At 42.4% G+C, this 13,037-nt stretch overlaps 1 protein-coding gene across 8 annotated transcripts in view; it reads left to right on the top strand.

The window, feature by feature from the left end:
• Positions 1–13,037, top strand: part of GBF1 (golgi brefeldin A resistant guanine nucleotide exchange factor 1) — a 131,115-nt gene that overhangs the window by 87,347 nt on the left and 30,731 nt on the right. For 5 of the 8 annotated variants that reach the window (XM_057506254.1, XM_036898634.2, XM_036898633.2 and 2 more), the window contains 5 exons: positions 2,241–2,372; positions 7,799–7,917; positions 8,456–8,564; positions 9,068–9,128; positions 10,363–10,417. In XM_057506254.1, coding sequence (XP_057362237.1) covers positions 2,241–2,372; positions 7,799–7,917; positions 8,456–8,564; positions 9,068–9,128; positions 10,363–10,417 — 476 coding nt within the window. Of the gene's footprint in view, positions 1–2,240; positions 2,373–7,798; positions 7,918–8,455; positions 8,565–9,067; positions 9,129–10,362; positions 10,418–10,494; positions 11,237–13,037 lie in introns of those variants that run through there. The other 3 variants (XM_036898628.2, XM_057506257.1, XM_057506256.1) reach the window with 2 other exon arrangements.

Below are 13,037 nucleotides of genomic sequence, written 5' to 3' on the forward strand. Positions count from 1 at the left end.
GAACATACCCTTTGACCTAGGAATCCTGCTCCTGGGTGTTTATCCTAGAGATATGAAAACCAGTGTTCTCCACACAAAAACCTGTACACAAATATTTATAGCGGCTCTATTCATAATTGCCCAAACTGGGCCAAAATTTGGAGAAGCCAAATGTCCTTCAACTAGTGAATGGATAAACAAACGGAGGTGTATATGTGCAATGGAATACTCCTCAGCAATGAAAAGGGAACAAGCTGTTGATCTATGCAGTAGTTTAGTAGAGGAATCTCAAAGGCATCATACTGAGTGAAAGAAGCCAGTTTCAAAAGGTTATGCACTATACAGTTCCATTTATATGACTTCCTTGATGGTGATGGAACATAGATCAGTGGTTGACAGGCATAGGGTGTGACTGCAGAGGGAAAACAGAGGGAGTTCCCTGGGCAATGAAACTGTTCTGTATCCTGATTGCCACTGTGGTGACAGGGATCTATGCATGTGTTAACATTTATACAACTCTATACCACAGAGTCAGTTTAATTTTTACCAAATTAGAAAAAAAGAATTTTTTTTAAGAGTCAGAATGCTGATGGCCCTGACTGTCACACCATGGCTGTAAAATTACCCCAGTGTTTCATCCTCATGAAGGAAGGCATGAAGCAAGTGTAGTTACAGCAACTGGATGAAAGCTCGGAAAATCTGTCGCCTGTCCCACATCTCAAAGATTTTTTTTTCCATCTAGACTTTTATATCTCAAATATACCAAACATGACCATTTAAAAAATTACAGACTGAATTGTATATAATATAGTTGTGTTCCTATGGCAGCAAGACTAGAGACTTCAAATTTGTAAATATTCTTTTAAAAGTATTTTATGTATTTCAGTTCTTCCAAATATTTCTATTCCTTACATCTCAACCCTCTAGCACCTCACACATAGAAAGGTTTTTCTCTAGGTTTTTTCTGCGAATTGTACATTTCTAGGTGGGAGTAGTGGGGGATGAGAAGCAGGTTTTATACAGCTGATGTGATCACTGTACAGACAAGCTCAGAAAATGCTACCCAATCTGCCAATTAATTAAAGCATTAATCTGAGGAGCAGCCGGGCGCAGGGAATGTTTACCCAGAGAGGGGGGTGGTAGGCTTTGACTGGGAAGCTCCTTCATTTGCATGAAAATGAAGGTGCTTAGGAAACCCAGCTTCCTTTTGTCTCTAAAAGTGGGCAGCCTTGATCAAGTGCCTAAATCTTTCTGGCCTATTTAGGAAGGTGTTTAGGGATCTAGTCCTGGAAAAATGAAAGCATAGCAGACTCTAGAGAAACAAACCTTGGGTCGAGTAAGGTAGGGAGCAAGTCCAGTGTAGTGTAGCTTCTTAGAGCTGGAATGAAATCTAAATTCAGGAGTATGTGCTGATAATTAGGTAGAATACATATAATGGTTTTACAAGTTTTAGAACCATATATATAGACTGATTTCAAATCCCAACTCTGCTTCTTATTGGCTGTGTGATTTGAGGTCAGTCATGTATTTTATAACCTTTTTTTCCTCATCTGTAAAATAAAGATTATGAAATGCCCCTTCATTTCAAGGCAGTTAGCCCTCTGCTTGTTGTAGGCAGAAGGGAGGCTGAAGAGTGGTTAGGGGCTTCCAAGATTACAAACTGCCTCCATGAGTAGGGATAGCCCAACTTTTTGTTCTTTCCTTGTTTATTTTTTAGGAAGGGACTGTAAACCTCAAGGTTTCCTCTTGCCTTCTGGGGATGTACCACATTCTTTTAAGAGAAGTGACCTTGACTATAACAGCAAAAGACATAAAGACAGCAGCTCATCCTGGGATCTTTTTGGCCATGATGGCTGCACTCTAGATGAGGTTTACCTGTGTGTCACTAGGGAGGGTGGTGAGTTGGACATGGAAAACTGACCCATCTATATTTACTGATATTAAAGAATTACTGTTAATTTTATAATTGTGGTAAAATATATATAACATAAAATATACCATCTTAAGCATTTTGTCAATTTTTCAAGCATGATGATGCTACTGTAGTTTTTTAAGCTACTTAATTTTTAGAGCTACATACTAAAAATTTTACAGATAAAATGTATAGTGTGTGGGATTTGATTCAAGGTAATCTAGAGGGAGGAAGATTGATCCAACAACTAAGAATCCTAGCATCAAGGCACACAGATAAGAAGGGCCATTTTCTAGGGCTTAGCTTTTTGTTAGATGGCATCGCTTCATTCTTGTTTCTTTTCTTGCAGAACTCTCACAAATTGAGCCCAATGTGTTCCTTCGTCCATTTCTGGAAGTGATTCGCTCTGAAGATACCACTGGCCCTATCACTGGACTGGCGCTCACTTCTGTCAACAAGTTCCTCTCCTATGTGCTTATAGGTGAGAGCTCAGGCTTTGTTGGATGACCCCAGTGCTTCGTTTCCTGTCTCCTGGGGTAGTCAGGCTTTTGGCAATGAGCTGGTGATACTGGAAAATTTTTCCCAGTCATCTGTTTCCTTGTAGAAGAGGAATAGGATTGTTTTTGGTTCCTCTTCATGCTGTTTGACTCAGTTTGTGCAGAGTGCAGAGGGAGGGTAGGTTTCCTTGAGACTCTGGTTTCTTCATGATTTGTTGGGGGGAGTTAAGGGTATGGTTCCCTTTGAGGTCTGTTTTTGGTTTGGTTTATTTTTAAATTTATTTTTCAAATATAATACATTATTATTTTAAGAAATTAAACAAAGTGTATAAAAAAATGGTCTTTCCTCTTTCTCAGTGGTCCTCCCCTTCTTTAGATAAATAATGTTAATAGGCTGGTTTGAATCTTTCTATACCTTTCTCTATATGTATATAAATATATATAAAGTATCACCTTTTAAAAAATAGGATTATGTGCTACATATTTTCTTCTTAATAGTATTAACTCAGAAAATGTATATGATAATTTTCCATCTGATTTTTTCTTTTGTCTACCAGTTTTATTGAGATATAATTGATGTATAACATACTAGTTTAAGGTATACTACATAATTAGACATATTTATTTACTGAAATATCATTGATATACAATCTTATGTTGGTTTTAAGTATACAAAGTTCGTTACCCATATTATTAAATCCTCACCCCCACTACTGCAGTTACTATCTGTCAACATAGGAAGATGTTACAGAATCACTGACTATATTCTCCACGCTGTACCACTGTCCCCACGACCAACTTCTATATGATTGAGGATTTTTGTGCCCCTTTATCCCCCTCACCCTCCCCACACCCACCCTTCCCCCCATGGTAACCACCAGTCACTTCTCAGTGAATTAGACATGTTTATATATGGCAAAATGATTACCACAATAAGTTTAGTTAACATTCATCACCTCACATAGTTACAAGTTCTTTTTCTTATGATGAGAACTCTTTTTTTTTTCTGTATCATGAATCTACAATTACATGAGGAACATTATGGTTACTAGACTCCCCCCATCACCAAGTCCCTCCCATATAACCCATTACAGTCACTGTCCATCAGCATAGTAAGATGCTATAGAATCACTACTTGTCTTCTCTGTGTTGTACAACCCTTCCCATGCCCCACCCCTACATTATGTCTGCTAACAGTAATGCCTTTTATTTTTCCCCTTATCCCTCCCTTCCTACCCATCATCCCCAGTCCTTCCCTTTGGTAACTGTTGGTCCATTCTTGGGTTCTGTGAGTCTGCTGCTGTTTTGTTCCTTCAGTTTAGTTTTTTTCTTTGTTCTTATACTCCATGTATGAGTGAAATCGTTTGGTACTTGTCTTTTTCCACCTGGCTTATTTCACTGAGCATAATACCCTCTAGCTCCATCCATGTTATTGCAAATGGTAGGATTGTGATGAGAACTTTTAAGATCAACTCTCTTAGCAACTTTCAAACGTATAATACAGTATTATTAACTATAGTCACTACACTTAATTACACCCTCAGAACTTACTGATCTTAAATCTGGTAAGTGTGTATATTTTTTTTATTGCGGAAAAATATGTGTAATATAAGATGTCATTTTTATCATTTTTAAGTATATAATTCAGTGGCGTTAATTACATTCACAATGTTGCACAACCATTACCACCATCTATTTCTTAAACTTTTTCTTCACACCAAAAAGAAACTCTAACCATTAAGTAATGATACACCATTTCCCCCTTCCCTCAACCCCTGGTAAGATTTTTTTGTTCTTAGTACCCATATAATTTCCAAGTATAGATGTAGCACAATTCATTTTATTGTTTTCTTATTGATTAATATTTAATATTTAGGTTGTTTCCTATTTTGAGCCATCATAAATAATGCTGAAATAAGCATCCTGTTCATATGCCCTCATTTCATTTTTTTTCTTTTTTTCCTAATTGAAGTATCATTGATATATAATCCTATATTGGTCTCAAGTATACAACACAGTGGTTCAACAGTTACGTATATTGTGAAATCCTCACCCCCATTAGTGCAGTTACTATCTGTCAACATGGAAGATGTTAAAAGAATCACATGTCCTTATTTATTAATTTTCCTTTTGTATAACAGATCCCTGTACTTGAAATTTCTGGATTAGAGGCCATGTGTATATTACATTTTCATAGGTACTACCATGTTGCCTTCCCCAAAAATGACCACATTTGCACTTTAAACAGTAATGTTTGAGAGTTTCCATTTCCCCATCCTGGCATCAGCACTGAATATTATTAGTATTCTTTATTTGTGCTAATTTGGTAGGTGAAAACTGTATTTTGTTGTTTTATTTCCTTGAGATTGAACATTTTAATTTCTTCTCCTTATTGTTTTTGTTTTTCTTGTCAATTTGTAGGAGCTCTTTGTATAGTGGAGATATTAACCCATTGTTTGTCACAGTAGTACAAATGTTTTCTCTCCATGTAGTCCAAATATTTTTTTTATTAAGATATCATTGACATACATTCCTATGAAGGTTTCACAAGAAAAACAATGTGGTTGCTACATTCACCCATATTACGAGTCCCCCCAATACCCCATTGCAGTCACGGTCCATCAGTGTAATAAGATGCCAGAGAGTCACTGCTTGTCTTCTCTGTGAGTGTAGCCCAAATATTTTATCCAATCTATTGGTTATCTCTGAATTTGTTTATATTTTCTTTTTTTATTTCCTTTTTAGTTGGTCTTGTCACTCAGGATCCTGAAATCCTTTTCCCCTATTGCCAGTCCATGTGCAAGGGTGAGGAACATAGGAAAGTGAAAGGGTGAGAAACATAGGAAACAGGCAGCTGTCTTTGTTTTGAAGTAGGGAGAGAGAAAAGAGATAGCTCAGGCTCTAGCTAGCCAGAAAGGAAAACGACTTTTAGTTCAGGGGAAGAAAACTCTTTATCTTTTCTAGAAAGTTGGATTTGCTTAGCTAAAGCATTCTGGATCCTGAGCAGGAGTCCTGGGTGCCAGCTAGGTTCTGAATGGATGCATCAGTCTCTCCAGGCATCCTAGTCCTAGCTTTATACTTTTCCTAAGCACAGATCGGGCCCAGCTACTTCCAGCCTTGTCCTGAGCACCACCTGCAGGTCATCTTTCTTCGTGGCCTCTAGCTGCTGCCCTCTGTGCCTTTTCCCTCTGTTCTCTTGTCAGTGTACTCTCTCCCCTTCCTGGGCTTGGCACACAAGCTGGTCATTGGAGACCTCAGGCCAGCTGGTCATTGGAGTTTCCTGTGGTGGGAAAAGAGAATGCTGGAGGTGGTGATTGCAGTGGGCATGAGAAAAGGGGCAGGAAGGAGTGTATGAAAGCAGAAGGCAAAGAAGGTGAGATTGGCACATTTCCCTGCAGTCTGCTCCAGAGTGGCCATTCTAAGGAAGGGGCCTGGAGAAGACAAGGTCTGCTAAGTGAACCCAAGCCAAACAATCTTTTGTTTAGGCTGCCCTTCTAAAAGAACTATCTTACACCCCTTGTATGTGTCCCAAGGCTTATAGAAATATTTTAGGTCCTACTCCAAGGACCAGCCTTTTGTTTAGCTCCACACAGCTGCCAGACCAGGATTTGTGCCACTGATTGCTTGGTTTGCTGGCAGGCCCTGCCTGTGGTTCTAAAGACTTGTCACTCCTACCTGTCTTTTAAAAAAATTAACTTTGCTACTTCATGCAAGCTCAGAAGATAAGAGCCACAAAGAAATCAGAAGGGCTTGAACTACTTTAACAAGGGAGATTACTGAAAGAGGGGAAGAAATGGATCCCCAGGAGCCTTGTGAGATGGGAGCAAGGCTGCCATTCACTTAGCTGTGAAACACCACACAACCCTGAGAAGGATCTGGATTTCCTGTGCAAGGAAAGGTTCTGCTATGGACCCTCAAGGCCTGAATAAGGACTGTCAGGAGGAGCTGTGAGAGAAGACTCAAGCAAGGGCCTTGAGAATATAGGATTTTCTGTGTTGATTGGGAGAAACAAGGAAAGTTGGGGTGAAAGGAGCTGGGTCACCCCACACACTATTTATCATCATGAATTGGCTTCCTTCAACATGACCTCTAAAGCAATCAGCTATTCCTGATGCTGATAGAGGCATGCTGTAAGTAGGACAAAGTCTTTTTGACTAAGTGTCAGAGACTGCCCAGGACAGAAGAGAAAGAAGAAAACAACTCCGTATTCTGGCTCATTGTTGCAAGAGAAATGTTCTTGTTTCTCAGGCATCCCTTGAGCTTTAGAATCAGGAACTCCATTAATTTCAGATACCAGAAAAGAGAAAATGGTAGTAATTTCTTCTAGTCTCCAATACTTAAAACTAGGAGGTGTTCCAGCATTACACCATGGAGCAACTTGCTCTGTCACTCACAAAGCTTTGTCATGTCCCTGCCCCCCTTTTTTTTTCCTACTTATGCTCCCCTTTCAAGGGCAATCCAGGCAGGATCCTTGTAGGCCTTGATGGAGGCCACTTTTTTTGGATATTTATTCTTGTGGATATATAACACATGAATGGGAGTAGAGTTTCTCCCTTGGCAGCATTTGTGTTAGTTTCCAGCATGGCACTGGTTTTCTGAACTAGCTTCTCCCCTGTTATTCACAACTAAAATTCTCCCTCTCTCCTACTCCTCAGTTAGCCAGCCTCCAGTCCTGGTTAGTTTGTCCCTTTCTCTTCTACTGCTCGTTAAGCTGGCAAAAGGATTCTTGCCCTGTGTCATATTGTTTTAAATAACAATGAAATGGAAGCAGGAAGAGGTCTCTAGTTTGCTGTCATGTGGCACCCAGATACCAGTATTGGCAGCAATAACTGTCCATTTCTTTCATAGTTCCCTTACCTCAGCTGTACCTGAACACAAAACTCCAAAAGCAGCCATGGAGAGATGCATTAAAAGAGAACAGATGAAAAAGCTGTTGCAACCTTAGCATTCAAAGCTCAGCTCCTACTCAACCCCAGCTTTGGGTCAAAAACACCTATATTTCCAGGCCATTCCTCTATGAAATGAGCAGCTTTACATCAGTGAGTCCCAAAGTGTGATTGCCTGACCAGCAGTATTAACTTCACCTGGGAAATGCACATTTTCAGACCCCACTCTAAAGTTACTAAGTCAAAAATCCTCACAGTGGAGCCCAGCAATTTTTATTTTCAACAGGTCCTCCAAGTGATTCTGACATACACCTAAGTTTTAGAACTACTGTTTAGCACAGTGGAGTTTGTGTTGAAGAGCTTGTTAAGGCTGGTTAAGCACAAAAATTCTCAGGAAGCACAAGGAACCACAGGTTAGGTTGCTGGAGAGGAGAACACTAGTCTCTCAAAGCAGTCCCTAGACAGGATGTCTTGCTTTTTCTGTCTCTGCATGTCACTTTGTCTTTCCTTTTTTGCTTGAGCAGATCCCGTTAATGAGGGCACAGCAGAGGGCATGGAGAACATGGCAGATGCTGTCACTCATGCTCGTTTTGTGGGCACGGATCCTGCCAGTGATGAAGTTGTCCTGATGAAAATCCTTCAGGTAAATGGAGGGGAAGAGCAATTAGGCTAATGGCCAGGAGCTGGTGCCACAGGCTCTACTTAACCAGATGCAGCATGAAGCTGTGTTTTGACTCCACTGGGGCTTAGGGGGCTACTTTATTTCCAAACAGGCAGCTCGGGTACCCAAAGTAAAAGCTTTTTATGAGGAAAATAATTAAAAGCTTTATGTGAATTGATATCAAATACCAGAAGCCCTTAATACACTTGTAACTCTGGCATACCATATCTCTGCTGTTCATCTATCTATTGGACTTCTGGGCTAGGGCTGGTATGAGTGCTGAACTATGTCAGGTTCATTCAGAGAGTAAAGACACAGTTCCCAAGACAAGCTCCTGGAAGACCCCCCCCGGGCCTCCCGCCAAACTGAAACAACGTCAGTGTTCTTGCTAACTTCTCTTTCCCCTGAATGCTTCCATAAGAGACTAGAGGAACAGGAGTCAGCTTCTGCCCTCTCAGGTACACCCCTTTGTACTCAGCCTGCCTTGTTTATCATGGTATCTCCTCTTTCTTTCTGGTAGGTGCTTCGGACTCTGTTGCTGACCCCAGTGGGTGCCCACCTAACCAATGAATCTGTGTGTGAAATTATGCAGTCTTGTTTCCGGATCTGCTTTGAAATGAGGCTCAGTGGTAGGTGCTTGAGTATTTAGCCCATCGCGATTCCTGGGGCCAGTGTGAGTCTGAATACCGGATGCTCTGAACTCCAGAGAGATGGAAAACTCAGGGCTTCTCCATTATCTACCTTTTGGAGCCATAGGGGTCTAGAAGTCTGTGTACTTGCTGTTTGTTGTACAGCTAAGATAGAGACCATAGCTCATTGTGCCAGGGCAGGAATTGGGATAGACCCCAGACTGACTCAGCCCAAGCACCAAATTTCTCTCCCTTGGGGTTTCTGGGATTGAAACCAGCCTGCAACCCCCGAGACACATCATTGTACCCCCTTTTTTTCTGACTCAGTAGTGTCACCTAGTGGGCCAGTGAAGTTATGGCTGCCAGGCTGAGCTGGAGCTGGTTTTAATAAGTTTGGAATAATCCTTAGTAAACAAGGTTTGGAGGGGAGTCTGCTCTGAGAAGCCTCCTGATAATAGCACAGCAAGTAATGACACCTGTGTTATTTGTTTTTGCCTGTGCAGAGTTATTGAGAAAATCCGCAGAGCACACTCTCGTAGACATGGTGCAGCTGCTCTTCACAAGGTAAACCTGCTGCTGTTTGCTTCAGCCTGGCTGCCCAGGCCTCTTGAGCCTGCCTGCTTCCACATAGCCACTTCAGGGACCTGGCCAACCCCACAGCCACATCAGAGGCCACTGGGATTATGGATGGGGGTGGTTCTCTGGGCCCAGGGTTACTGAGCAAGGGAGAAGGAGGAGGGATCTGGCTTGGCCTCAGGGGGAGGCAGAGGGTATTTGATTTAGGCTGATGGAGCTCATTCTACTTCCTAAACTTGTGTCTGTTTCTGTGCAGGTAGCAGCTGGGAAAGGGAAACCAGAGAGGAAGCCAAACTCAAGGGAGCCTGGAACAGGTTGCTGAGCTCCCAGAGCTCAGCCCGATATCTGTTAGGAAGGACCAAGCCTAGGGTGACCAATAATCCTGGTTTGGTGAGACTGTCCTCATTTTGGCACTGAAAGTCTCACATTCCACAGACCCCTCAGTCTCAGGCAGACCAAGACTGTTGGTTACCCTAGCCTCAACCTAGGGCCCAGGAAACCTTTTCATACTATGCCAAACTGCCTGTTTCCTGTACCTCCTTTCAATAGACTAATTTTGAGAAAAGCTGAGGTGGGGGCTTTAATCCTCTTTGAATCTCTGTTTGAGACTGCATGTGTTGGGGCAGAGGTTATGTGGGAAATCAATATACTTTACACTCAGTTCTGCTGTAAACCTAAAATTGCTCTAAAAAATAGTCTATTAAAAAAAAATCTCTCCCTGAGATTTCATTTGCTTTCGGATCTATAAATAATCTAGATCTAATCCTGGATCCTGCTGCAAAGAGTTTCTTACCCCTCAGGCTCAAATTTACTTGTTTCAAGACTTCAACCTGCCTTTTACTTTACACCCTATGCCCAGTCTCCTGGGGTTTCAATAGACTGCCTTACCCATCTTGCGGCTTTCAGCAATACTTGCCAAGTGAACAAGCAGGAAGGAGTCAGTTTAAGGATGAAAAGAGCCTCCACACTCCAAGGGCACTTAGTCGCCTTGCCCTTATGACTACCTTTTTTTAGAAAGTGCCCGTATCATACATCACCCAATTCCTGTGGTGATTTGAAATTCCTGAAGCTCTGAAAAGGGTGAAATCAGCCTGCTTCTCTTCCTAGCTTTTCCTAGAGACAGGGCATGTTGTGACCCAGAGATCTTTGGGCTGTGGCTGGCATGGACGGGAAGATTTGTTACTATCCCTAATGATAATCCACGAGATTCTCTATCTTATAGGTTACCTCAGTTTAAAGAAGAACCCAAAAACTATGCAGGGACCAACATGAAGAAGGTACGACCTGCCATCCCTCATCCAAACATCAATCTCCCAACAGTGCTGTGGGGATTTTCCTGGATACCCTTGCTTAGCAGAGACATGCTTTTGCCTAGATGGGTCTCCTTGAATCTAGAAATAGCTATCACTCCTTTACTGAGAAATTTATTCTTTCCCAGATACCTCTTCTCCTCTAACTTTTCCTTTCTGGCTGATCTTTGTTGACCCACCACATATGCTGGTGAGCCAGTCCTTAATGGGAACTTGGTGAGACCCTTCAGGCTGAGCTAAAAGTATATATGTTCATAAAGGTGAAAGTCCTGCCATCCCCTCAGAGCCCAGCCTTGTAAGCAGGTAGGAGCGTAGAGAGGCTGTGCCTCAAATCCTACCCTTATGCTGCATTAGACTGGGCTCATGCTTGGGCTGGTTTCTGTAGAAGAGACAAATCAAGCCTGAGTCCAGATCAGAAGGTTCTCAAACTCCTAGGAAAAGAATGATGATCAAAAGAATGGCCTCTTTCTGTCATGAACTGGTCCTGGACTTCACAGGCCTCTGATGAGGATTTTGCTCGTACCCCTAATAGATTCTGCCCATGAGATGACCCTTGGCTCTTTGGTACATGCACCTGACCTTCCCCTCTCCCCTGCCATTCATCCCCATTCCTGCCTGGTGCCCTATTGGCGTGTGTTTGAGTTTATTTCACTCTGTTTAAATCATTCGTTTGCCTGTCTTTCACAGATTTCTCCATGTCTCCTCAACAAACTGGAGCTAAGTAGTGGGGAGCAGACCAAAGCCCTGAACCAGTTAGAGAGGGTACTGCTCTTTAAGAACCTCAAGGTCTCTCTCCCTCTCCCTCTCCTTTCCCCCCTGTTTATTTATTTAAATGTTTATTTTTATATGTCTGGGTCCCATTTCCATTACATAGAGCACAACTTACTCCTCCCTAGTAACACAGCACAGCATTGGCAGAGTTGCATGTGTTTGTAGCTTTGCAGTGTTGGGAATTCCCCAGGGGCATCTGATGGTCTGGAGGCAGAAGCCTTGAACTGATGGTACATCATGTAGTGGACCTAGATAAAAAGCTTGGGTCCTGCTGACATCTTGTGTGGAGGCTTAAAATCTGCCTTTTCTAGGGGAGCTCTGAGGGCCCTCCAAGCAAAACCCTTCCCTCTTCTACCCTCTTCCTGACTCATAGCTGGCCTAGAGAGCTTGAGCACAGTCCTCAGCTCTATCTGGATACCTGAACTGGGCTTGGAGGGAAAGGGTAGTACATCTAGCTGTAGTCTTTTTTTCTTAGTTACTCTTAATGGGTTCATTCTATGGTTTAGGACTCTAGTCGGATAGTAAGGAGCCAGGTGCCAAGATAGCCCAGGATGTTAGGAATACTTTGGAATTTGCCAAGATGCCCTCTGTCTTTTAAAAGTCAAGATTTAGGGGAAGGGTCCAAGTTAAAGATTACCCTAATCCTTGTATCCCTGCCTTTGGAAGAAGAGAGAGAGAAGGAGGTATGGGCTGTCTAGGCTATCTGTCACAAGAGTCTGCATGCTAGAGGTGTGATGTGAACACCAGGTCATTGAAGATAAATTAACTGTGTGTGTGTGTGTGTGTGTGTGTGTGTGTGTATACATGTATGTACACCTAGCTAGACAGCCCATATGCCTGGGTTCTCTTTGCATGCATTGTCTCAAGTTTCATATGTGTGCTTGCCTAGTCTCAAGTTGCAGCTTTCTTCAGTGGCTACCTAGTATTTTGCCATGAATATAGATCTTAGATCTGCCATTTCTTCTATAGCTTATATTGTCCTTTGGAAATATGGAGTTACAGTATACAGATAAGGTGGTGTAGGGTTTCCATGGACACTTACTGCCCACCCTCTATCTTAGGAATGTAGGACAGGGAGTACAGCCATACCATTAAAAGGGCTGAGACGTTTGTGATAACTGGCAGCCCCTCAGTCCCTACTCCAGCCAGGAGGCAGAGAACACTCATTGAAGTGATTAGTTTGGAATTAGCTTTGTAGAACATAGAGGAGGGAACAGGAAAGACAGTTCTTGTATGGGAAGGAATCTCAATGAGTGACTAACTTCTTAGTAGAAGTAGGACTACCTGGAGTCCCTGAGATTGAGGGCTACCTGGAGAGAAAAGATGTCTCACAAAGTAGATCCAGGTATTAGTACTTTTTGGAGCTCAGTGACAATTGCCACTAAAGCCAGGAAGCTTACCCTGTCATTGAACTCTTGGGCTTCTTGGTGTCTGCTTGTTTGGCTGACTATTATACCCCGAACTTTTTCACCATGAATTTGGCCCAGATGAGCTTCAATGGTTTCTGGAAAGAGCCTCCTAGTTCCTGATTAGCCAGTGCTCAAAGCACTTGAAGCTCCATTGTAGGCGTATGAGTCAGGCATTCTGAAGATGAAGGGACAAGAAGTATAAATCCAATGTGAGGCTGTTGGCTGTTACTAAGAGCTAGGGTGGGGCTCAGCTCTTGGGCCTCTCTATCCTTTGTGGGTGGAGCTGTGGGTAAGTAAGGAAGAATTTTGTGGTTTCTAAGCAAGGGATCAAAGGTTCCCCAGTTTCTGGAGGGCTTAGGAGAGGTTGGGGAGGAGGGCCCATCCTCCAAATATCAGAAGGAATTGAA

The sequence above is a fragment of the Manis pentadactyla genome, chromosome 8, assembly GCF_030020395.1.
Source record: "Manis pentadactyla isolate mManPen7 chromosome 8, mManPen7.hap1, whole genome shotgun sequence".
NCBI lineage: Eukaryota > Metazoa > Chordata > Mammalia > Pholidota > Manidae > Manis > Manis pentadactyla.